This window comes from Triturus cristatus, chromosome 3_2, assembly GCF_964204655.1.
Source record: "Triturus cristatus chromosome 3_2, aTriCri1.1, whole genome shotgun sequence".
NCBI lineage: Eukaryota > Metazoa > Chordata > Amphibia > Caudata > Salamandridae > Triturus > Triturus cristatus.
The window spans coordinates 20,318,964-20,345,041 of record NC_140584.1 but is presented as its reverse complement, the minus strand read 5'-3'; the positions used below and the strand labels follow the sequence as shown (position 1 = coordinate 20,345,041).

General features: G+C 46.0%; 1 protein-coding gene across 1 annotated transcript in view; it reads left to right on the top strand.

The window, feature by feature from the left end:
* Positions 1–26,078, top strand: part of ARHGAP32 (Rho GTPase activating protein 32) — a 1,461,643-nt gene that overhangs the window by 879,451 nt on the left and 556,114 nt on the right. Inside the window, exon 8 of the mRNA XM_085647194.1 lies at positions 5,847–5,969. Within this exon, the coding sequence (XP_085503320.1) occupies positions 5,847–5,969 (123 nt within the window). The remainder of the gene's footprint in view (positions 1–5,846; positions 5,970–26,078) is intronic.

The following is a 26,078-nucleotide window of genomic DNA, read 5'->3' as shown; positions in this document are numbered from 1 at the left end:
CACTATCAGTTCACAGAGCCGCCTCTGCTCCCCGTTCCATGCACTCAGTACGGCGCAGTTTTGACAGGAGAGGCAGCCCGGGTGCTCCCGCAACCATCAATGTCACCACTTAATTTATTTAATTTTACTCTGAACATTTAGAAAATGCAAGGTGCATCAACAAGTGACCAGCAAGAGCGGCATTGTGAAATAATCCGATTAGCTTCGGCAATATTTGTAAATCTACAAGTCACGCGATGAGCATTATTATATGCAATGGTATGGTGGGGTACGATTCGGATGGAGAGCTGAAGGTTAGGGCGTGATTTGGGGGGGCGAGTCTCGGAGACAAAAGGGAGTGAGAATCGTTTTCATTTTGGCCGGGACAGGAGAAGACGGGAAAACAAGTGGGACAGAGGCAGGCATGGGGGGTGGGGGGGGGTAAAGAAATGGGAAAACAGAAAAGCTGTGAGAGAAGAAACTTAAGCGAGAGACAGGCACGGGTGTGAAGACATTATTTCCAAAGGACGCAGCTTCTTTCGATAAAAAGTATACGGTTAAAAGTTGACCCCTGACCGGCACTAATAGTGCTTGCTTGCCCTGTGGCTGGCGCTCTGTCGTTTAAACTACTCTCTGCCCAGTAAAGTTGACTGACTGCAGTTAGACTTTCACTAACACTTACTTACCAACATTGAACTGCAACAGTGAGAGATCCTGGCGCTGTGCTCCAGTCCAGCCTCCGTTTATTCCGTCCTCGAGTGCATACTCAAGCCGGGTCCGCCATTGAGAGTGCCGCTGCCTTCAGAGAGCTTGTGCCATCACAACGCGTCTGTGCTTGCCTTTTGAGCACCTGGCTGCAACTCACCCCCTGCCCCGGCCGCACAAGCAGCACAATTTGTTTTCTAATTAGAGCGGGTCTCTTGGCATCCCAGGGACAACGGGGCTGAAGGGAACAGATGGGCTTAACGAGGCTGTCTCCAATTAAAACGGGATGGGCTGCTGAGCTGGAGCCTAAGATGGGAAGGAAGACTCCCAACACTGGCAGGAGTTTTCCTAGGTCCTTCACAATTCACCCAGCGTGAACGGAAGTCCAACACTCCTACTTCCTGTTAGCAACAGTAGGAACATGGCCCTCACCTTGGGCGGAGGACGAAGAATCTGGGTCTGAACAAAGGAAGCCATGATCCCAGAAATACACGAATCCACACAAAATCGGAAAATCACCCCTGACCAAGACCATCTCACTTTAAACTAAACATAAAAGAACCTTTTTTGTTGTTGTAGTTTTATATAGCGCAAACTCGACCCAAAGGTATCATACAGATTTAGAGCAGCACCAGTTGCGTTACAGATGAAATATTTGAGGTAATAATGTTAACTGTCAACGTTTAACACTAATAAAGCAACTTATTTCAACACGGAAAATCTAACTTCTTCTCTTCCTATACCCAACCTGAAATCATTAATTTCTTTACATTTTTAGACAAATGGATTTGTTACATCCCAAACAGACCATAACAGTAATAAGAACTAGCACTAGCCCAACAGCCGGAAGAGCAGAAGCAGTAATACACCTTTGCTCTCTGGCAAGGTTTATGCAATGTATGTACCTTTGCGCACATATTTTATTTGTACTCAACCCTAGAACAATTATTCAAATTTGAAAATGGACCATTTTACCAGGCAATACTGGAAGTTGAACATGTGTCATTTTAACCTTCAACACTGAAATGTAAAATTATATATGGCCCTTCACAGACTTGGAAAATGTGCGTTTGCACTTCCAATCCTGAAACAAAGAACTATTCTGTTTGATAGATTTGGGAAACAACCGTTTAAAAATTGCTTTCTCAAATTTGTTTGAAAATGCACCATTTGCCCTCTTTTTTTTCAAATTTTTCTCAGGGGAAGGACCCCCTGAACCCCTTTTAGTTGGTTCCAGCTCGCTCGCTACACTGCGTTACCGTGTCGCAAAATAATGCATGTCGAAAAAGTGTGTCACCAACATGAAAAGTTTGGAAATCTGTGCTCTAGACTCATCATCCTCTCCCGTAGGTTTCTCAGTATGGCCAGATTAAATGAGCCATGTTCTGGGAAAGCTAAAACTCCATCCTCTTTGGTATACTTTACTCAGTTGTCTAACCAAATACAGGTATGATACCCATATTTCGCAACCATGAAGGATGCGGGTGTTCTTATCGGAGGAAGTAACTGTCCTTGCCTAGTCACAATATCCTTATCCTTGTCAAACCAGTTCTTAACCTTACTAAACAAGGATTTCTTTTTCTTTTCCTCAGCGTGGTAATACATTTTCTTATTTTCCGCAACCCTCTTGTCTTTTCTACAACTGTACAATCTCCTGTCCAATTGCAGCGCGACTCACACTAACGCACCAATCCTGGAGCGTCTACGTCACTGACTCAGTCCACGAATCTCAGCACGACTCACACCAACGCACCAATCCTGGAGCGTCTACGTCACCCTGTATGTCTCCCAATCCTTGCGCGGCGTACACTAGCACACCAATCACCGTGCTTTCACCGTTCTAACCCACTGTCCAATCACAGCGCGGTCTTCCTGACGTCAGCAGTCGCTGCAGCAGCTTCTGCTCCTGTCTCCTGTCTCTCTCGTCTACCCATCCTTTACAAAACTACTTGGTAGACTTTGTTTCAACTTCTACGAGTCTGTTAGTTACAACATACAAACATCTCCATTGTCTGCTTCGCTAGCCACAGAACAGCAAAAGACCTTTCCCACGAGTATTCTGCCTTTCCCGAGAGCAGCGCTTACCTCTGCCCTACTACGGAATCGTTACTTCCGTTGATAAAGTAGCACATCCCTCTACTCTACCCTTCTAACAAGCACCAATTAACTGTTTTCTCCGGAATGCTCCTAAGAGTTTCACAATTAACCAGAATGCCTTCTCATTCACACACTTTCACCCCAGAAAATGTAGTACATTCACACAGAATTCTGTCTTTCCCGAGAACAGCGAACAGTCTGTCCTACTACAGAATTATATCGCACGTTAACAAAGCAGCGCTTACCTCTGCTCTATCCTTCTAACGAGCCCAGAGAATACCTATTACCTTTCTAGTGATAAGCGTTATCGGAATGCTATAAGGACCCCTGATACCTAAGACCAGAACTTCACAGATAACCTTCGCTATCATATACACTTTTCTCACACAGAAAATACGTTTCTAATGGCAACACACGGCGATGCTACCTCATCGAACCCAGACAATGCGACGCGCAACTTCAATTGTCACACGTTTTCCCCTGTCTTCATACAGGGCCAACAATCCCGCCTCTTCCGAGAGCAGCGCTTCCCTCTGCCCTACTACGGAACTGTCACCGACTTCCTACGTCCCAGAAGCCGTACACACTACATAAAACTCAATACGACTTCAACATACAGTGTTAGTACAAATATCGATATCAATCAATAATCAATAAGCTTATATACACGCAAATTCACCAGATCAAGACAATAGTTAACCATCATTCTGCTACCAAGAAACTGGTGCAGATCGGAGCTTCCGAATCCCCTCTACTTCCGCGGACGGAGTGATTTCGCAGTCACACGCGCACACACACATCACACGCTGGTGGGGCCCATAACACCAACATTCACCCTACCACTCTATCCGTGCCATGTATAAGGGGAAACACCTTTTCTGTACCTAACGAATCTGCATGTACTCTGAGGTCAATGGCATCAACTAGTTGCTATAGATTTGGTGAAACAACTTATCACTCTAAATATTCAATAAACATGACAATGAAATAACCACCCGACACAGTAATTCAAACAGAATATTGTTTATCTAAAATTGTAAGAAAAGCCAATTTAAATGCAAAATCATGTTTCCCATATTTACCTATTCTGGCTAAAAGTCGTTTTCTAAGTCAGAACCGGTCCTCAGCAAATAGTTAAAGTTTTCTAGCCGTCATGTAGAGTCACCGTCCTTTCCGTCAGCATCGGGACCTCTGATCATTGGTTCGGGAAGAAGTGGCACTAAACCTCTCTAGTCTACTAATATTTATACCAAATTTACATTCCAAATGTTACAAACATATCTTTCAAAACAGTCGAATGGCGGAAATTATGTCGTCTTGGTACATTGGGATACAACGATGAATTTTCTCACGTATTGATAGTCTCAAATTATGAATAGAAATTAGAAGTCCATAACTAATTCGTTACTTCTACGGATGTCTCTTTAGGATAAAATGTATCTCATCCATGGGACCATTATAAGTTCATCAGGTTGGATTTTGGATTTGTAACAATTCTTCATGTTCAGGGGCATCTGGCATTTCTCCCAGATTTGTCGTCATATTCATGGCTTTTCAGTTCAATGGGAGGACAAGGTCGCAGTCACTGCAAAGCCTCCTTTCAAATTTTCCATCTACTCGAATGCAGGCTGCGGGTGGTAGCCATTTTATAGCAGGCCACAATGGTCAACTTAAGCAAGGAAAACACAAAAACATAATTACTGCATGGAAATGATTATACAGTGTTATTCCCCTGCTAATACCCTTATGTGTATGTATTTATCTAGCCATTTGCGACATCAAAAGTCATTAATGCATATTAATTATAAGCGCAAAACACAATAACATCACATAAGCAACATTTATTCTGTCAATTTGCTCACCAACTTAGTTCACTTATTATTTTAGCCATGCAATAGCATTCCCACGTGTAATTCTTCTGTTAATAAGGTTGGTTAGACAAGACTTGACAAATCTTTTAGTAATTACAAATTAATCAGTAGTACTTTTAATAATGACATACGAAAATGAAACAGGTAATTGGGTTTAAAGTAAAAACCCTGCTCCATCACGGCCTCTGAATTCTTATACCTGTCAAAATCTGCAGTGGCGCATTAGCCTGGCAGGGTGCGTTGGGGTTTAGTGAATGTGTCACTAGATGTTCAATAAAGAACGTAAAGGAAGGGGTATAACTCAGTTAAAGACAGCCAGCAAGATCCTTCTAGCAAGCAGTTTTGTCGCCCATTCTGTTTCTTAATTCATTGGAACACGGGCTATACCTGCCTTCTACCCATTTATTAAAATTGAACAATATTTAGTGACATGCACTTCCCCTATATTTATTGCAGTACCTAAATTCTTGGAAAATTGTAACATTGCAATATTGCAGATATTACTTCTTATGTTGAGAAATGTCTCAGACTTTTGCCCTCTCTACCCGGGATATGGGTCTTCTCACTATTTTGGTGGCCTATGTTCTAATCAGGCTTTTGTTTTCTGTGTGTGAATCCGAGCAATCACTCTATTTTCCTAATCTTCAAAGAGTAGGTTTGTGTTGTGCAGTCTAATGTGTTGATGCATGAAAACTGTAATGTTACAAAACAGCTGCATGTGCTGCATAGTACTGTCCAAACTACACGTTTCCAACCCTGCTCTGGTTTCTGTTATTCTATTTCAATGTCAGGTCTTCTGCAGAAGATGTATGAGCGTCATATTTTTTAGATTTAAAACACTCTGTAGCTCAGTTAGTGAGGTTCACCACCCAGGGGCGAATGCGGAAACACCGGGTGATGTATTCATATTTCCAGCCTCTGTGCTTCTTGTTCAGATGAGGTTATCATACTTTTTTTAGATATTGCAACAACAGTAGTCCACCTTTCCGTGCATTTCCAGATGCGCATTTCTAGGCGTGGTTTATTGTAATTTAAAAGTGTCTTGTTTTCGTGGTTCGTGGGCCCCGCCCGCCGCCAGTGGCCATCTGTGACATCATTATATGCCATCTTATGATCCCACCTGCAAGCGTTAGTGAGAGCTCATTGACATGCAGTTCCTCCAGATGCCGCACAGTTATGTGTTCTCTCTTGCAGATTGATAACAAGGGAAATCACCTACTGGTCCACGAGGAGTCCTCCATCAATGTCCCTGCCATTGCTGCTGCGCATGTGATCAAGCGGTACAATGCCCAAGCCGCAGATGAGCTGTCTTTTGAGGTAACAGTCAATCTTTCAAATCTTTCACCAATGGTAGATCGCCATTTGAAACAGTTGTGTGTTACTTACTAGGAGTTTCGAGATGAGCGTGTGCGCTACAAGGTGGAGTGTCAGATAGCCTTGCTGGTGGGTGAGCCACTGTATGCTAGTGACACAACTCTTTCTAGATGTTTAGCAGAAGCCTGGGAGCAGGGAAGAGAGCATTTCCCAAGCAGGGCAGTAGCTCAAGTCTCACCACTGCCAGGACTCTGTCCCAGCTAATGTTGAGCTCGTGTTTCTCTCTTGTCTGTGGGTTTGCGGATGTAAGTCTATTTCTAAATATATAGGATTTTACAATTCTTAACCCCCTTGGTTCTGACTGTAAAGAGTGCCTTAATACACACACACACACACAGGCACACACACACACACACACAAAATAACTTTCAAAAGCATCTCCTGACATTGGTCAGACTCAATTGTGTTTGTGTTAGGCAGTAGGGCACGAATACCCCTTTTTAGCAAATTTGTACTGTAGCTCCTCTCATCTGTACAGGCACAATGTAGAGTATATTTTCTTGTGCACGAGGGAGCACCAGTGTTATTTTAATTTTTAAGACACCTTCGCTTATAAGACTGTCTTCTGAAAACATTCAAGTAAAGTGAAAATGAAAACACTCTCACACACGTATTTTTCTTGTAACCATAAAACCCTCAAATCTTTTCTCTTTTTGTAGTGCAGTATTTCTCATAGTAAAATTCCCAAACTTCTAGCACTCCTTTTAATTTGATTAGTAAGTAGAACAATAAAGCTTCTGTTCAACCTTTGCTGGAACTTTCACTTTCTGGTTGGCCGAGGCAATGCCCTAGCCAGGCAGAACCTAGCACTCTCATCAGGGGTGGGTGATTAGACTCCCTGTATCACGTGCGCTCACCCTTGGGTTGCTGGGCACTGAGCAGTCAGGCTTATCACAGAGGCCATGTGTAAAGCATTAGAACACAATTCACAATAAATACACAGAGCTTCAAAAAAGGGACTTCCCACGAGATGTATGTAAATTGCGTTTGTATTCAATATACACAATCAACACTACATGAACATCGTGTATTCCGGGGCATAAACCACCCTTGGAATTATTACTAGCAGTACTATGCCCAACCGGGTTAAAATGACATAATTAGTATGCACACTTGGGAAAGATCCTATTCTACTAACCACCAGCACCCTTATGCGGTGCAACATGTTGTTCACCCCAACCCCACCCTGGCAATTCTTATAATTCAGTACCACACTGATTTGTTTTTTTTAAAAACCAACTTTATTTTGTTTATATAGCGGCACCATCCAGCATTACAAGCAGTAAAAGCTGAGCATTCAGAATCACAACAGTACACAAGACAAACCCACCACAGCCCACCCTTTCATGATGGCAGTCCAAATACAGCGCAAGGCTACTTTTCGGCAATACACCGCCACTCGTGTACATGAGGGCACCTTTAGGGGCAGTCGGCTTCCATAGAGCTGGCCAAGGAGCCCCTCAAAACCCATCAAGTGGAGTTCCAAGTAGTAGGCAGGGTCATCCCAGCTTCCAGTGAACCAATCATTGATGGGTGCCAATTGTGATACCTGGTAGTAAACATAGATGTCCAACACCCCTAGACCCCCATCGAAGGTGATTTCCGTGCTGAGTTGAATGCCACTCTGTGGTGCATACCCGCCCAAATAAAGGTGCTGATTTTGGGGTATGAAATACGGGAAATTTGCTAATAGCGGGGGAGACCCATCATCTTAAAGTGCGATGCCGCCCCATGAGGTTAAGAGTCAGGCTGTTCCAGTGGTGCAGTTCCCTATCAAGGGCCGAGGCCAAGTGCTGGAAATCAAGAGTCCAGGTCCGGTAATATCCCTAAATATTTAAACGAGTTCCACCATAGGTTGACAACTGGACACCAGCCATGTCCCTCAGCTGCAACCTTTACCTCCACCAATACTGATTTACTTACATTAATGCGAAAGCCAGATGCCTCACTGTAGCTATGAGGAAACGCCATGCTTCTGGAGCTGAAGGCGGGAGGGTCCCCAAGAAAAAGTATAATGTCATCTGCGTATAACACCACACGGCCTTCAAGCCCACTCCCCCACCTCTAGCCCTGGCACCTGCCCCAACGGATTTGGAAGGGGGCGGACAAAACGCCATTCACCCCGACTTGAGCTGCGGGGTTGTGCTAGAGGTGATGGACCATTCTGCGAAACGGCATTCCCAAACCTGCCCGCAGTAGGTCTGCCTCCTATAAGTCCCAGGAGACCGTGTCAAAGGCCTTACCAAGGCTCCATCCAGGTCCTCTGCCTGGGAAAGAGCCATCTGCACTCGATGAATGCAGTGAAGTGTGCTTCTGCCCGGGCATGAACCAGCATTGATCCGGGTGAATGTAATGTGGTAGAGCACGGGTCAGCCGCCTCACCAGAACTTTAGCAAAGATCTTAATGTCCACATTAATAAGTGAGATCAGACAGTAGGAGGAGAAGCAGTTCAGAGGCAAGACCTCCTGGAGGATAACAACAATGGTGGCACAGTCTAGGTCAGGGGGGGAGATCCCCATTGTATTGCCTCAGCATAGAAGTTCAGCAAGTGGTGTGTTAAAATAGTACTGAACTTCTTATAGTATTCAATGGGGTAGCCGTCTGAGCCTGAGGTCTTCCCCGATTGGAGTCCAGATATTGCTTGGTCGACCTCTTCGTCAGTCAGAGCCTCGTCTAATTCATGGGCCAAGGAAGATGGAATAAAGGGAAGCGGAATATCACAGAGAATAGCAATCTGTATCTTGGTAATATGCCGCAAAGACCTGGGCGATTGCCGACAGCTCTTCCTGAGGAACGCTATCCGAGTCTCTAATGGCAGGCACCACTCTGGTGGAGATATTGCGAGTTGCCAGTGAGTACAAAAATGTACTTGATTTTTCTCCAGATTCGTAAACTCTCTGGGTCGAGGCCCTCCAGCACTGCTTTGGCTCCTCAAGGGTAACCTGCTGCACCTCAGAATTCCCAGAAACCGGTCCTAGGAAGCTTGTTTCCGGTCCAGGGAAGACCTGGCTTGGCAGTTCGGGCTGGACTGTTCTATGAGGCACAGGGTCAGACTGATTTGCATATGGCCATGTCTGAACTGGGGTGGCAGAGTGGGCTAAAGAACGGTGATGGATTAAACCCAGATCAGTTGACTGGGGGTGAGTGCTTGCATTGTTCAACACTCCGTCCATCATTTCCTTTGGTTTTTGCACCTCAGCCGGTGCCAGCACCAGGAGACGCGGTGTCTCCTCTGTGTCAGATTGTTGGGAGTGGCAATCCAAATTAAGGATGTGAGTTTCAAGGTCTGTCACCCCCCTCTTGTTGCAGAGACTCTTGCTGCCTCACATAGCCCTTGAGCAGTACCTTCATGGAGGGCTTGCTCGATGCCCACAGTGTCGATGATACAGAGCCTTCATGAACCTGAAAGAAGGCCTGCATCTCTTCCTATACAAAGGAGGGGCATTCAGAATCCTTCAGATGCCATGCACTAAATCTCCAGATGGGATGTAAAGTCTTAAGGTGGGCACCAAATTAAGCTAGTAGGGGGACATGGTCAGATATATCACAAGGTAGTATTCAGATGGAACACAGCGAGAGGAAATATGTTGCTGGTACACACAGCAAATCAATCCGAGTCTCTGTGTTGTGAGCTGTGGATCGGTGTGTGTATGGCTGCAGTGACGAGTGTCATGAACGCTACGCATCACATAGGCCCATGGAGTCAGCCTAGGCCAATAGACATGCAGCGTGAGTCCGCCGGCCAGAGCGGAGGGCAGACAAGGTGTTCCGTTCCGGGTCCAGGACAGCATAAAAATCTCTTCCCACTAGGGTGGTCCCCAGGGGAAAAGCCACCAATAAGGTTCGGAGCGCTTGGAGGGTGGGCTGCGGTAGCTTTGGGAGCGATGTACCACTAGAGGAAGTTGTATTGTCTACCCGCCATACGGCCCTTAACCCCCCCACATACCTCCCTTTTGGATCCTCATGGATATTGGTTACTGTCAACTGAAGACATTTGTGCAGTAGGAGGGCCACTTCCCTGGAGCCTCTAGCAAAGCCTGAAAAAAGACCCTATCATAGCCCAAACGACCAAGAAAGGGGCAGTGGGTGCCTGATAAATGGGTTTCCTTAAACAGTACTATATCTGGCCTGTATTGTTTGACATAGCACAGAGCAGCTGATCTCTTGATTTATATATTTCCAATAGAGTATCGTGATCATGTGATTGTGCGGTGTGATGGCGATAGGACATACGGGGACTCTGTAGGGGCCTGAATCATCCCTGATGGAAACCCCAAGCACAGCCATAAAAACCTACATTAAGGCATTGGTGGGCATGCTGAATGAAAACCTGAAAAGTAACAAAGTTAGAACAAAAGAACAATCCCAACAGGACCAACCTAAGTTCATCACACCAAATCCCCTCACCCCATACTTCTTCCTATAAAGCAGTGGAGCACACATTAGTCCCCCCCCCCCCCCACACACTGACATGGTCCAGTCCACGTTTTGCATCACCACCTCAAGTGGCCTCAATCAGGCATGCTTCCCTAGGACCAATTACCCTCTCTTTGGACACTTTGTACAAGTCATGCCAATGAGGCCGGAACGTCATCCAAGGAGCAAAATAGCTGCGGGGTATCCGTAAGGGTCTGGTCTGGTTCCACCGCTGTTAGAACCCACCTCCGGGGGCAGGCTCGGTGATGTTCCCATTTCCTGTGGACAAGTTCTCGACCTCTGAGATCTCGAGGGCCTCTTTCTGGACTTCCATGTCAGGAGCGACGAGGGGTTGTGGTCTCCGTGTCCCGGTGATCTATCTGGTTTGGCGAGTCACAGCGCTCAGCTCTCTGTGGTCCATTCCCAGCCCTGTTCAGGGATATCAAAGTAGTAGGTGGAGGACTGAAAGTTGCCCTTTAGGCGCGCTGGGAACAGAAGCATGTAATGGGGGCTGAGGACATGGAGCTTCTGTTTCACCTCCTCCAAGAATTGTCACCACAGTTGCACCACCTTGGTGTAATTGGGGAAAATATTTACCCTGGAGTTCAGTTGTCGGAGATCCGTCTGGTTCTGCGAGTCGCGTAAGATTGCATCGCTTTCACAGAATTCAAGCATTCATATTTTCACCAGTCGAGGTGGAGCTCCAGCCAGAAGCTTTTGGTAGAGGGACCGATGTGCTCTCTCAATGGCAAACATATTAGAGATCTTGTTTGCTGTGACCCAGGACCGAAACCAGGCTTTCGGCTGCAGTTGACCTCTCTAAGGTCTCGGGAAGTCCAACTAGGCTCAGATTATTACGCAATTAATGTTTTTCTTCATCTTCCGCCTAGCGTCTAGGGTCACAACTGATGCCATTAACTTGGACTCTTCATGTTTGAGTGTGGTGACTTCATGTTCAGTCGTGGAAAGCTGTGTCTTACCTTCAGTCACTCTATCAGCTACTTTGCGTAAACCCTGTCGCAACAGTGAGAAGTCTATCCGGAGGCCATCAACCTTGTTCTCCACTGAATCCCCCAAATCCTGTATTGCCTTGAGGATCGTGCTTAAGTCTGCCGCAGACTGGAGGGCGGCTGAGAGCAGAGAGGCCTCTGCGGTCTCTCTATTGTCAGACGGGGGAACAGTGTACTGGCCCATTTTAGTTTGGGCCGTTGTGGTTGGCGGAGGCTTACCGCACCCCATCATCAATTGGTCTCCGGTGAGCAATAGACTGGCACGTTAGGACAGGCACGCTTGCCATGTGGCAGCACAAGCAGCCCGCCTGCAGGGGGTCCCCTCCCCCCCATTCCCAGAAACAGTCCCACCACAGCAGCCAGGCAGGGAGAGAGGAAGCAAGTCCAACCCCAATAGGAGTGGAGTGGAGCTCACCAACACGCTAGCCTGACAGTGGCACGCGCAGTCAGCGGGCCCGGTTTAAAATCCATAAGATGAGAGCCTCTGCAAGTCCTGGCACAGCTGGAGCAGCATCCCATGGGTACTCTCAGTGATCCCGGGCCTGTAATGAGGTAGGAGTCCAGCAACAGGCTGCTTCTCCAAGGAGTAGAATGTACCCAGGTTATTGAAAGATAGAAGTGTCAGTCTGAAGGGCTGTGCAGTGCACAGTGATGATCGGGCGCAGGGTATCCGCAGAGCACGCTTTATCGTCGATAGAGCAGGACAGAATGGTGGTCAGTAGGGCCAAACCCCGGAGGCAGAGTCACCACCAGAGATTGATGCTACCAATGTCCCACACAACTTACTTAGCAAGTCCACGTGTCAGCCGGTCTCCAGGCCACAGCGTCAAACATGCACTCCCACAGGGCTCCTAGGGTAGCCCGCAGCCTGCAACGGACCAAGCATTGAGGACTCTGCTCAGTTACTAGTGGCAAAAGATCCTGGGCCGCCAGGATTTGAATGGGAGGACCCTTAAAAGTTCCTCAGCAGACCCGCCAAACCAGCGTCTGCAGGCGGGTCCCAACATGTGCGGGGACAGGGCCTCTACCTCCGCCCCGGCTGGCAGAGCAAAGGGGACAATGTCCCTAGCAGCTCCCACTGCACAGAATCTACCCTACCTGCTCTGGGGGGCTCAATCGCCACCTTCGCAGTCTACTGCTGGAGTAGCTTTGCACCGCCGTGGCCACTGCTCTTGCTCCAGGATCTAGACCACTGCCTGGGCCGCGTGGGTGCTCCCACAGGTTTGGGGCTCACTAGTGCCTCCCTGATTCCTTGATGTCTAGAAGGTCCAGCCTAAAAGGCTGGTTGTCTGTGGAACGCGCCGGTCAGTGTCCCACAGACCGTGGGGCCGTGGCATCTCAATGGCGGTCGCCATTTTGATCTCTGGCACTCGTCCGTCAGAATCCGCAGCTTGGGGCCAGCCACCTCGCTACCACCTCAAGGGCGGCAGGAAGGGCGGCTGAGGCATCCTCCGTGCCTGAGGATCGGCAGGGGTATCCGCCAGGATGGAGATGAATGGATGTCAGGGTTGTGAGCCTCACAAAAGCTTGCCGCCATCTTGGCCATGCCCCATATACCACACAGTTTTATGTGATAAGAATATCAGAAATATGTACACACAAAGAATTTTAAGCAGCACCACAGGCGTAGGCCGCACGGTTTAAACCAATGTCAAACTTGGTAGTCTTCTGGCAAGAAATCAGTGTTTAAAGCAACACCGCTGGCCAGTGTCATTCGTCACAGGTGGTCAGCAGACTGTCACTTCCACACATACACACTCACTCAGCACTGATATGCGGTTCAACAGATATCAGACTGGTCCATATGGAACGCACTTGCACACACACATGCACAGCACCGTAATGCTGTGCAACTGATATCCAGCAGGTCACTTGATAGAGCACCGCAGACCCTGTAGCCCATGCCCCCTTCCATCCTCCAACTCACCCCAACTACCCTATGCCCACGAATTGGAAATGACCATCCCTCCCCCGGATACACTTAGCCAGGGAAGAAGGTGGGGGTAGGTAGCAGGACTAATTAGAAAGCAGTCGTCATTTGGGGTTTTAGCCACCACTTGGGAAGTTCAACCACAGATGTGGAGCTTAGGGCAATAGTCGATCACTCAAAAGGGTTCTTCAAGGGGCCTTCCGGCACCAGCTCAGTTCTGGTAAGCACAGGGGAAGGAGGGGTTCTGCAGTCTCTTAAACCTCTTCTGATCATCTCAGAAGCATCCATTCGACCCTGTCCGTCACTCTCAATACCCAGGCCAGATCAGGGCAATAATACCTGGCAGCACAATGTTGTCGGGCCCGGGTGAGGAGAGGGCAGTTGGTCCGCCGCACTGATGGCTCAAAAGGAACAATCGATCAATGGGGAATGTAGCAGGGGGGGCTCTTCGAAGAAAGAGGCACCCTGTCCGTGACACGTTGATCAGAGTAGCACCCAGGCAGCCCGGGCACAATGTCTGGTGCGAAGTGATACAACACAATGTGTGACACCAGACAATTCCTGTCTCACATAGTGAACAGTTGCAAGCTTAGTACCTCCCTGGAAATAAGGCACAACATCTGGTGCACGATGTTCCTAGTCACACCAGATGGTTCCAGTCACACACAACGAAGAGTTACAAATTCCTCACCTCCCTGAAAATGAGGCACAACGTCCAGTGCACGTTGATACTGGACGCACCAGACAATACCAGTTTCATAACAAAGAGTTACAAATTCCATATCTCCATGAAAATAAGGCACACCCACTGGTCTGGTCACACACATAGGCGCAAGTTCAGCAGTGCCCCAAGAGGTAGAATGAGGCACCACTACGGTATGCTTTCACATCCAAGGGTCACACCCTGTGAATCAGATACTCCACGCAATTACCAAGCAGTCAGCGTGTCGCATTAGAGAGATGCAGCATGATCGATGATGCGGGCCATGCTGGGTCCCGCAACCCATAAATTATCTCACCACCTGCAAGACGCTTATGCTTGTTGAGGTACCCACAATGCAGGGGGCCCCACTCCTTAAATGCGGACAATGCTTTTGGGGCTCAGCACAGTTTTTAGTTCCAAGCTTGCACAGCGCTACAAGTTGGGATCTAGCAGACGATGTGTGCACTTAAGAGGTAGAGGGTGTGGGTCCCCTGCGGGAGGATTTTGATGTCCCCGAGACCTCCACAAAAGAACAGGGAGCAAGTCAACAAGCCCTTTGAGAGAACGGTTCAGGGCGCCACACAGCAGCAGGTAGTCAGTTCAGGCCAGCCACTATTCAGGAAGGGCACACAGTCCCTTTCCGTGGCAGTAATCCTCCTTGTGCACAACAGATTCCTCTGGCAAACGCACCTTGTCATTCCAGGTTCTCTGGTCCCACGTCCCCACAAGTGTATCTCTGTCCTGCTGAAGTATGGCACCAATAGTTGTACTGTAGTGTGCCTTTAAACTGGGGATGGTTCAGAGGGTTACCCTCTGAACCACGGATGTCTCCCCTAAATGTCAGTCCTATCTGCCATGAGGCTGTGGAATTCAGATCTTAATCTTTGGTGGGCCATGATCCGGCTCCAGAGGCCAAGTATCAAAACCTCTCCCTCCAATCTATCCAGGTAGGCCCTCCAATGGCAGAGGTCTGTTGTTCCAGTTGCATGCCCAATGTTTATTGTGGGTGCTGGGGAATGCATAGATGTGCTCCCCCATCTTCCAGTATGGGATGGAGTCCAACTTAAAGGTGCACAAGGGGTTTTAGAGCAGAAAAATGCCCACTTAATAGAAGTGGCATTTCTCAGCTAATAATGACATATCCACCTTTACAACAGGAAAGGGTTTGTCATTGTGAATCCAATGATAGGAAACATTATGAGACTGCTCTACTACAATCCACTATTGCAGCCAGAAGTCATTTTCACCATTCTCCCATGATGGCTTACGGGAAGAGCAAACCTAACAGGTAGTGAAAACACACATGGATCTTCTTCACTACCTGTGCAGGGTACACACATTTGTAACTGCCCTGCCTTTCACCTACTACTTGCTTGACCCCTCAGGACTTACCCTTGGGGTGAACTAGTGGTGGTGAAAGGTCCCCTCAGGATGGGCTAGGGATTTAGCAAAGCCAACCTGAGCATAAGTGCAATTTCACACACACACACACAGGCCTGCATTGGCCGGTTGGACACATGTTTAAAAACATCAGGTAAGCACCATTCCCAAGAATGGGTAGGAAGAGTGTTCACACTTTCACACTACATTTATAGTGGGAGAGTTCCCAGAGCCCTAAGGCCTCTACAGGAGAATCAGCAAAGGCCAGGAAGAAAAACTTGCTTTAATAATGTTTGAATATCAGCCGAACGATGAGTAACTTCATTAGGACATCATCTTTTTTGCCTTAGTTGCACAAGCATTAGTTTGACACAAAAAACATTTGGTTGTATTATCTGTGCTGCTGAAACCTAGATGATATTGGAAAGCACTGGGCACCTAACACTCAACATAACCTAAGTAGAAGTGTCTGGTCCCATTGCAACAATGACTGAGGGATGCATAGGCCTGGTGCATAAATTCTATGTTAATAGAATGTGTGCACTGTGTTTTTAATAACTGTTCAGTTACATTTCACAGAGGTTTGTGTGAGTACTGTCTAAACTCTTGAATCCCAAACATTCCGATGATAAACAGATCAGAGCAAGATGTATACCTTATCTGGGGTACCAGTGGCCTAAAAACATCAGACACGTAAAGAGTGCGGGCTTGGTATGCAGCACTTGCCACAGAATTCTTTCCACCACTTTCTGCACTTGAACTTTAATCTACATAACATTCCAGTCTGGAATTATCGACTCAATTTACAGGCTTCAACTCAAGATCCAACACAGCCCTCATCTCATCCAAAGCACAGAACAAACAACAAGACAAACAGTAACTATTTCCAAAGTTCCATGTTACACAATCCTGCAGATGTATAGGTAAGTATGTGTTCCTTTCCTGCATACTTTCTCCTTAGCTTCATCTTCATCTTTCTAGGAACCCCATTCCCTCTAGTACACCTCCTTAAATACAATTGGCAACTTGACCTTATTGGAGTCTTTTGCGTCATCGAACACCACAACTGTGCCCCTCGCTTCCTCCATTCGCATGGGTTTGTAAAGTCTATTCACAGCCTTCCCAGACCAATGCACACATACTATATCCGCCGGCACCCATGTTCACATCTTTCATTTCATCATCTTTAATCCTATGATGCATCTTGATGACCCTAGAGCTTTCTAAACCTCTATTCAGGTTTTACTTGGAGTGCTCCATATTAAGAAAAGCAGTAAAACACAAGTACTCACATGGAACATGCTCTTTCCAACTCAAACTGTTAACTGTCAGTTCCATCTACCAATAATGTTTCATTACTCTGTCAGAGTGCCCCACTAAATCATTGTTTCTGGAGTGACACAAGGGTGTGTTTATATCTGTCACTCCAACACACTACAATATACTCTATTTTACCCATCACTGAAGTCCCATTGTCCATGACCAACTTGTCAAGTAATCTTTTATGATTAAACACATCTCAAATATCATTTACAGTCTTGGAGCTGATGTTTTGAATAAGATGTTACTTGTGCTACTGGAAATTATAGCCATTCCTTATCAAAATATACTTTACACTTCCACCCAAAAATTCAAAAGGACTGAATCCAGTACAGGCAGTGCTCGGCACCGGCACCTAACTGTTCTAAGTATGGTGTTGACAGTCTACCACATGGTGGCACTGCTCATCTAATTAAGAGATAAGCAGAACAACGGTTGTTTAGGAATACAATATACATTAAAATAGTACTAATACCCGCCTCCCCAGCCAATCCTTTAGCTTTAGGGACCTGGAAAAATCTGAACTGTCGCATTTACATGCAAGAGAGATGGTCAGTAGTTGTTTTGGCAGCGATGACAAGGGCGATGTGTGGTGCAAGCCTCAGTGGCCTCCTGGTCAGAGCCCTGGCACTTAATATTTTACAAATTAAGCACTGAGTACAGGCACCTGAAACTCCTTTTCACATGGACTTTCAGGTACCTCTGCTGATTTACCCAGACATGGAGCAGTTGATTATCACACAAAAAAAGTACTTAATGGATCTGTCAGGAACTAGCCACCCACATTTCTCTCTGATACAGAGCTTAATGACCCTCATATCAATTACACTCTCATGCTTCTGCCTCTCAACTGGAATTGAGTTAGCAATAAACGCATATTTGTCAACATGCCGCTATCAGGTCATATGTAAGTGCCAAGTTCTTTACTCACATTTCTCCTATTTTCCCACTCTTCTCTGATAATCTTTACCACGTTGCATAATACCACATTGCTCAACAATCCTTGTTATGAATCATTTTCAGCAAAGGCACCTTTCAATGCCTTACCCACACAGTTCACCACCCAACCTTTCAATGCCTTACCCACACAGTTCACCACCCATCTGTAGACTCTAAACAGTCGCTCTGACCTTCCGGAGTCTTCTACTCATTACTGACTCACCAACGAGAAAAATTCTGTCTGTTATTACATGACTCAAACCGGAAACATAGTCCATCTTCTGTCAGTAGTTTTATTTTTAATACTGTGATCTTGCTATCTTGTAGCCCAGGCTGCCCCCTTGAAGGCTAGACCGATCTGGGGTGTGGATGATGCACATGATATGGTCACAAGTATAGTCTAAAATAGTGAACCCCATCCCAGCACGTAATCGCCTGGTATTAGATCAATGTGTAGCTAGCCTCAGAACCCCTTATTTGACAGGAAGGCCACCATTTTTCATGATTACCCTCACTTGTAGCAGTGTTACACTCAATCCACTATGTTTGGCATTAGGCATCACATCACTGTGATCATGCATATTACAAGCTTCAAATGAGCTTTATTCACAGTATTTTTTTTTAATGTTCAGAGAGCCATGCATCCTCATTTCCCACACAGATCTCTAATTGTATGTCAGCAAAACATGTGAGTGACCTGTTTTGATCAAAATGCGTAAAGAATGCTTTTCATAATCTCTGCAAGAGCTAAGAAAATTTTCACTTGACTTTTTGTGGAATGGGTGGAAGCATCTTTCACAGTTCAGACTAAAATCTGTTAGCCTCAACCTCATCCTTAAGAATATAATTAATAACCATCCGAACTCCTTTCGTGCCCTTTTCTTTTCTCAAGGTCATGACCTTCTTCCAGAAAATTCCCAATTCCCAATTCGCCACTGGACGTGGCTGGAACACCAGGGCGTCACCCTAGTGGTTCAACATCTGGCGGGCTCTCTGAACGCCAGAGCAGACAAACTCAGCCGCCGGTGCATGATGGATCACGAATGGCGTCTGAACTCCGAAGTGGCGCACGGTCTCTTTCAGCAGTGGGGAGAGCCTTGGTAAGATCTATTCGCCACCGAAGAGAACGCGCAATGCCAGCAGTTCTGCGCGTTGGAATTTCCAAGGCGGCACTCGCTCGGCGACGCTTTTCGTCACGAGTGGAGTTGCGGTCTGTTGTACGCCTTTCCGCCTATACCACTTCTGCCCAGAGTGCTGAAGAAGATCAGGCACGACCGGGCCCAAGTCATCTTGGTGGCTCCGGATTGGGCACAAAGGTACTGGTATCCCGAGCTACTCAGTATGTTGACCGATCCTCCGATACGTCTGCCCCTTCGGGAGGATCTTCTGTCGCAGCAGCAGGGGACGGTCCTCCACCCGAACCTGTCCAGCCTCCACCTCCATGCGTGGAGATTGAGCGGCGGCAGTTGATGCCATTTGACTTGCCTCCTGAAGTCTGTGATATCATTCTGGCAGCCAGGCGTCCCTCCACAAAGACGGTATACGCCTGGCGGTGGAACAAATTTGTGGCATGGTGCACAGCAAAGGCTGTGGATCCCCTTTCCGCCCCTCTTTCTGAGGTTCTACTCTTTCTTCTTTCTTTGGCCCGGCAGGGCTCTGCCCTGGGCACCCTGAAAGGTTATCTTGCTGCCATCTCTGCCTTCTTACGGCTTCCTGATCAGCCTTCTCTTTTCAAGTCCCCTGTAGTTACACGCTTTCTAAAAGGCATTAGTCACACGTTCCCTCCTGTCCCTTTTGTAATGCCTCAGTGGGACTTGAATCTTGTCTTGACATTCCTAATGTGCGCTCCCTTCGAGCCTCTTCACAATTGTCCTCTTCGTCTTCTGACTCTTAAGACTGCTTTTCTGGTAGCCATCACCTCGGCTAGACGGGTGAGTGAGCTCCAGGCTTTATCTTCAAAGCCTCCTTTTCTGTCTGTTCATCCGGACAAGGTTGTCCTTCGGCCTCGTCCCTCCTTTCTTCCGAAAGTGGTGACTCCATTTCATCTTGGGCAGTCTGTCACCTTGCCCACCTTCTTTCCGCCTCCGCATCCTTCCAAAGAGGAAGAGAGGCTCCACCGTCTGGACCCAAAACGTGCGCTCTCCTTTTATTTGGACCGCACAAAGCAGTTCCGGGTGGACGACCAACTTTTCGTTGGATACGTGGGTGCTAAGAAGGGGAAAGCGGTGCACAAACGGACCATCTCTCGGTGGGTCGTTTTGTGCATCAAAATTTGTTATTCCTTGGCAAAAAAGGACCCTCCTGTTGGGCTGCGCGCCCATTCCACTCGGGCCACCGCGGCTACTACTGCTTTGGGACGGGGTGTCCCTTTGCAGGACATCTGTCAGGTGGCGATGTGGGCTTCGCTACACACGTTTGCCAGGCATTATTGCCTTGACAGCCAAGTCCGGAGGGATGGCTTCTTTGGCCGTTCTGTCCTCCAGGACTTTCTGGTGTGATCTTGGTTCGCAGACCCACCACCGGGGATGGTATTGCTTGGGTATCTATTCTAAGGTGAGGAATCTAACTAACGTGTTTCTTTCAGATGAACAAGTTACTTACCTTCGGTAACGATGTATCTGTAAGAAACATTAGTTAGTTAGATTCCTCACCGACCCACCCATCCTCCCCGTTCTGCGAACTGACATCTAGGGTTAAGGTTATCCTTTTCAGGCCCCTAGATTTTAATTTTGGCACCAGTGTCGGTCTTTGCATGGCTCTGCGTTCCTGGCGCGGACAGCTATGTACAAGAACTGACGTCAGCGCGCGAGGGCGGCGTCTAAGTACTCCGACGACGTCATCCCGGCGCACGACGCCGACGACGGACGCGGAGCCGCAGACGACGCCTAGCGACGCGCAAGGGGTATTGCTGACGAAAAATCTTCCGGATCCAGTCTGACGCCTGGGGATATTCTAAGGTGAGGAATCTAACTAACTAATGTTTCTTACAGATACATCGTTACCGAAGGTAAGTAACTTGTTCTTCCAGCCTATCAATGTTATCCCATGATAAGTTAGTGAAGACATGAGCCAAAATGTCAGCTGGAAGAACAATTTGCTCATTTAAGTGAGCAGCAAATTTCTGAAGACATAATGCGGTATCATGTTTTTCCAATTGTGAGTATGAAATCCCATGACCAAGTCTGTTTAGAGTGCAAATGATTTCAACATTGCCTATCACCGTTTTTACAGCATATAGGAGCAACAATTGCTTGGGAGGGGTTTCTGCTGGCCATTTGTCACTGCATGTGTAATGTCCTGACTGAATGATTGCATAAGTAAGACAACCCTTTTGGATGGCTTTGTGTTTTCTGGATCGCCAGTCAGAAGTCCTAATACAAACTGTTTAAGGTAATCAGGCACTGTAAATAAATCTTTATCAATGTCTGATGGATGATTTGGCCATGGTGTTATGTCAAGTTTGTTTTAATCATTGTTCTTGTGTGCGATGATGTTTGATCAATGATCTAGTTCATGTCTGCTGCCTTAACCTTTAAAACTGATAAATCTCTTTTCAAACTCTGGTTTTAACTTACAATGTCCTGTAGTGTGACACTATCAGGTTGGGCCAATACTTTTCCGTGTTTTTCTGGAAATATATGAAGGCTGTCACCAAGCTTAGAGTCCAATTTTCTTCAAAAATGCTTCTTGGTTGTTTCGTCTAGTCTCTGTATTCCCATGCGTGTCATCAGGGTTTCAAGACTTTCAGTTAGTCATCAACTGTATTACCACTTTGTTAGGAATAATCATAATTCAAATGTATTGAAAAAGTTCATCACATGCTTTATCGCTCATATTTTTGTAGTGCTCATCGGTTTGAATGCTAGATGTATGATCTTCCTCCTTTGCTTTAAGCCTTGTATAGTTCCTATAACAAGATGCATGATAATGAGTTTCTGCAGCCACCATGTCCCCACTACAAACTGCTAAAATCTTTGAATCACAATTAATGGTTGCACACTCCTGAAGCCTTTTGTCAACTCTGACCTCTGTGGCCTTCAATTAATTTCTCACACGTTGATGTTCCCTTGAAGCATTTTATCTTTCAACAAATTATACATTCTTCAGCATACATGTTTGACTTCAATGATTTTCTTCTGTTTAAGAGTTTACTTGTGCACTCGCTTGTTCCAGCATCATCATTGACACTTGCTTCAGCTTTTCGCTTAATAGTCTGTAAATCTCTCTTCATAATAAACAGGCTCCTGCACTTGTGATAAAATACATGGAAAACCATGTTGCTTCCACGTTTCTCACAATGTCGGACAGTGGAATGTAATTCCTTACTTGAGCTGCCTCTAACAAACTTTTCCATGATGAGTAGTCCTGCGGGCTCCATGTTTGACATTTGACCATAAATGAATTTCTACACTGGGCTGTGCTTGTTTCAGTCTTCTTCATGATGATGCACGGTCATTAACCACGAGCTCTGGAAAAAGAAATGAATGAAAACATTTATAAAATGTACTTGGTGTACTTGATATAATCGTAGTTACTATTATAATTATTATCATTGTATATGATCACATTTACTGCAATTGTAATTTTTAATCACAAAATTCACAATAATAAAAAGTATGGAAACATTTCCATTTACATCAATGTATCTTGGGAGTGGAGTGATAACACACAAAAGGCAAATAAATAGGTCTTGCTAACACAGATTTTCCATCTCTAGGCGTCCATGCCTTGCCATTAAATCATATTAGAACCCATCTCCCCAAGTGGTACCGATAACATGGTTGGCTCAAGTCCTATGAGGCTTCCACCAGGCCATGAAGTTCCTTACTCTCTCAACTGCTTCTTCATACAGCAGCAAAGTTTGCTGCCACCTAAGACAATATAGTTAAGGGCATGCATATTATTTACCACAGATCAGACAGTAATACCACATTAACCTTTTGTCTGATACAATGAAATGTTACAGTGGTGGATCCCCATCCATTCACAGACATGGGGTGGAACTGAAATGCTAGATTAGTGTGTTTGAGGGATGGGAAGCAAGACTTCCACGGAGGTGAGGGAAATGATGAAATGTTACTTTGAAAGGCAGATTCAATGAAAAGGCCATACAGTGAGAATTGACAATAGGAATGAATGAGAGTTTCAAGGAAATAAAAGTAAACTTCCTTATAGCCAAATAAACAACAGTTTCCTTGATTTTTATGGAGCAAAAAAGAGTAGACAATGATAACCACTTACAATTTTTAAAAACATTGAAAAACTCTGACACCCCCATCAGAATTTGAAACCAATGGAAACTAAAAATAGGAATGCCTACAAATACCTAATCCTCATTTTAACCCATTTCTCATCTTAACCCTATATTTTGCCCTAATCCTACTACTCTTGGTCAGCTTTCATTTTTGAGGTTCTCCTCTCTCACTCTTTGTGTTCACACTTTATTTTTGTTTTGTTTTGGTTTTTAAACCATTTTTGGTTCCAAGTAAGTAGAATTTAAACAGTGGTTTTCAGAATAGTCAGTTACCAGTCACTAAGTTCAGAACAGTTTGACTATACTCTGCAGGGGCACTTTAATGTATTATATTCGCTGCACTTTTATTACTCTGAGAGACCAATATTGGTATGTTGTGTTTGTGTAATGTCATCTTTGAATTTCATTTTAGTCCTGTCTTAGCTGTCTTGAGGAAAAATACATGTGTTTTTGGCCTGGTAAGGTGGGTCACGGAGGTAAGGTTTTGAATCTTATACTGAATTAGAAGTCCCAGGTTTAAAGGCAGGCTAGGTTGACTCACCCTTTAATTATTCTAAGGTCTGTTCATTGAGTTCCATTTTGATGGGTCATAAGAAATGTCTAATAATTGCAACACTTCAAAATAAAAATTGTTGTACTAAGTGATATACCTCAATTGCCATCAGATATAGACCACCAAAAGGGATGGCTACTTTCCCCGCCATGGATACATTGCAAAGGGGGCTCCCAACAAATTCAGGCCATGCTGCAGGGCAGGGATGACTACCCCAGTTAAGTGGATTGTTACAAATAACCGACACAGTGGGGGTTGCTGGGCAAAACGAGCTCTCATATCAGCCAGGAGTATGCCCGTTTCCAAGGCAGGCTACATCTTCAGAGGCAATATGCGGGCCTCGGAATGCCGACCTAAGGAGGGAAGGGACGGTCAAACTACCTGTGAGTGAGGCAGGGGGAGGTCCGAGTATCCCTGGTACTGCTGGAGGCAACAACAATACTCCTCATAGATTCTTGAAGGTCCTGGTATGGAATGTGGCTGGGATTGTCAAATTGTTAGTAGATACTGACTGGTGTTTCTTCATGGATCTTCAGGATGTGATCCTATTCTAAGAAACCTGGATCTTACATACCCCCCACAGGAACAGGTTTTCCTCATATCACTTAAGTGCCACTAGAAAAGAACGTGGGGGCCTCAGTAGGTCTAGCAATCTGGGTAAAAAATGTGCTGGGCTTTAGAGTTAAGCAGGTCCATGTAGATTCCCAAGACATTTTAGTTGTAGATTTGTCTCTCCACTGTGGCTGGAAATCCAGGATCTTTAATGCATACAATAGAGTCGCTCATGGCTCGGAGGAAACTAGTGCTATTCGTGCCTAGATCCTGCATTAATTGAACTCCTTGTTAACATACCAGCTATAGTCGCCGGTGATTTTAACTGTACTTTTGAGCCATTCTGCTTTGCCCCGTTAGATCTGACTGAGGAGTTGGATTGTAAGTGGCAATTCCCTCAGCTCGATCTTCCCCGTGAGATGGACGAAGAGAGGTGGCCAGGTGCTGGCCCTCACCCTCCAGCATGATCTGAGAGCCACTAATGGAAGGACGAAATCTGACTTAATGGGCGAACCTACCTTTAATAGACCTGGCCACGCCAGTAGAATCGATTATTGCCTGGTGGCTAATGAACTTTGCCCAACTGTCCATGATATGTTGGTAGGTAAAAGAACATACAGCGACCATAATGCCCTTACTCTTACCCTTAAAATTCAGGGCGATCAAGAACTTGGTGTCAAGATCAGGCCTGATCTGGGTTCCCTATCTATCTCCAACACCCAGAGGACAATTGGATGGAACTGGGTAGAGGCCAATCCAAGCGCCCTGGAAACAGCTAAAGGCAAGATTCTTTGGTGGTGGAAGACCTGGCCCAAAAAACCAACAATGTAGTCTCGAGGGAACTGGGCACTCGCCACAAACTTCTGTACAATGAGATTAGAGATCTGCCGAGCAAACAGTGTTCAGACCATAATTTGGATTTAAAAAAGCAATAGCTGAATAGTGATCCACATGCAATGTGGTATAATCAGGAATGTAGGAAAACTAAGGGGGACCTGGTACAGGCTGTTACATCTAATATGCCCCCTGAGGTAGTTGCCTGTAGAGCTAGATATAGACAAGCTATTGAGCTAGCTAAGAGAAACTGGGAAGACTCCCTATGGTCCTCACTGCACAAGGCACTAACAGAGATGCCAAGACCTTTTGGAAAAAGGCGGCCCAATGGCTGAATGGCAATAGGACTACATTGGAGTTCACTGTTCAGCCTGACAAATGGGTGTCTCACTTCGAACGTCTCTACTCAGTGGACAACGTAGAGTTAGAAGACTCTATAGAAAGGGGAGATGGGCTCATCAGGAGCAGATGATGCTCTAGTCTTCTATCTGGAAGAAACACTAGTCGCAATTCACTCATGTGTCCCTACTAGAGCTCCCGGCCTGTATACTTTTCCAAATGATCTGTGCAAGAAAGACCCAACAGGTGCTGGGGCTTGTACAATAACATGCTAATGAATGCCATTACACAGGGCATGGAGATGCCACCATTTTGGAAACTATCTCAAATAGTGTCAATTTACAAGAAGGGCAATCGAGCGGACCCTGCTAGCTATAGGCCCATACCTCATTGACTCTCTCCAGAAGGTCTTTTGCAAGCAGATCCTAGCAAAAATCCAGGATTGGATCATAGAGTCCGGTATGTTTAGCGACTATCAAGCTGGGTTCCCTGCAAATATTAGCACGGTGGACCAGGCTTTCCGCTTTCTCTGTTGATATTGGAAGGAAGTAACCATCAAAGGTGGGAAATTATATGTGGCCTTTGTTGACCTATGATCTGCATTCGGCCTATTCCTGAGCCACCCTCTGGAGAGTTCTGAAAGAAATGTGCTTACCTCACTGCCTTCTAGACATCCTAATCAGATCGCATTCTTCAAATGCAGCCCCTACTTTAGTAACTTCCAAATCCCCCCAAGGCCTCCAATTATTGCCCATCGATTTTCTAAGATTTTGCAAAGAGCGGGGTTTGGTTTTAAATGAGGCCAAAACCAAATATAGGTT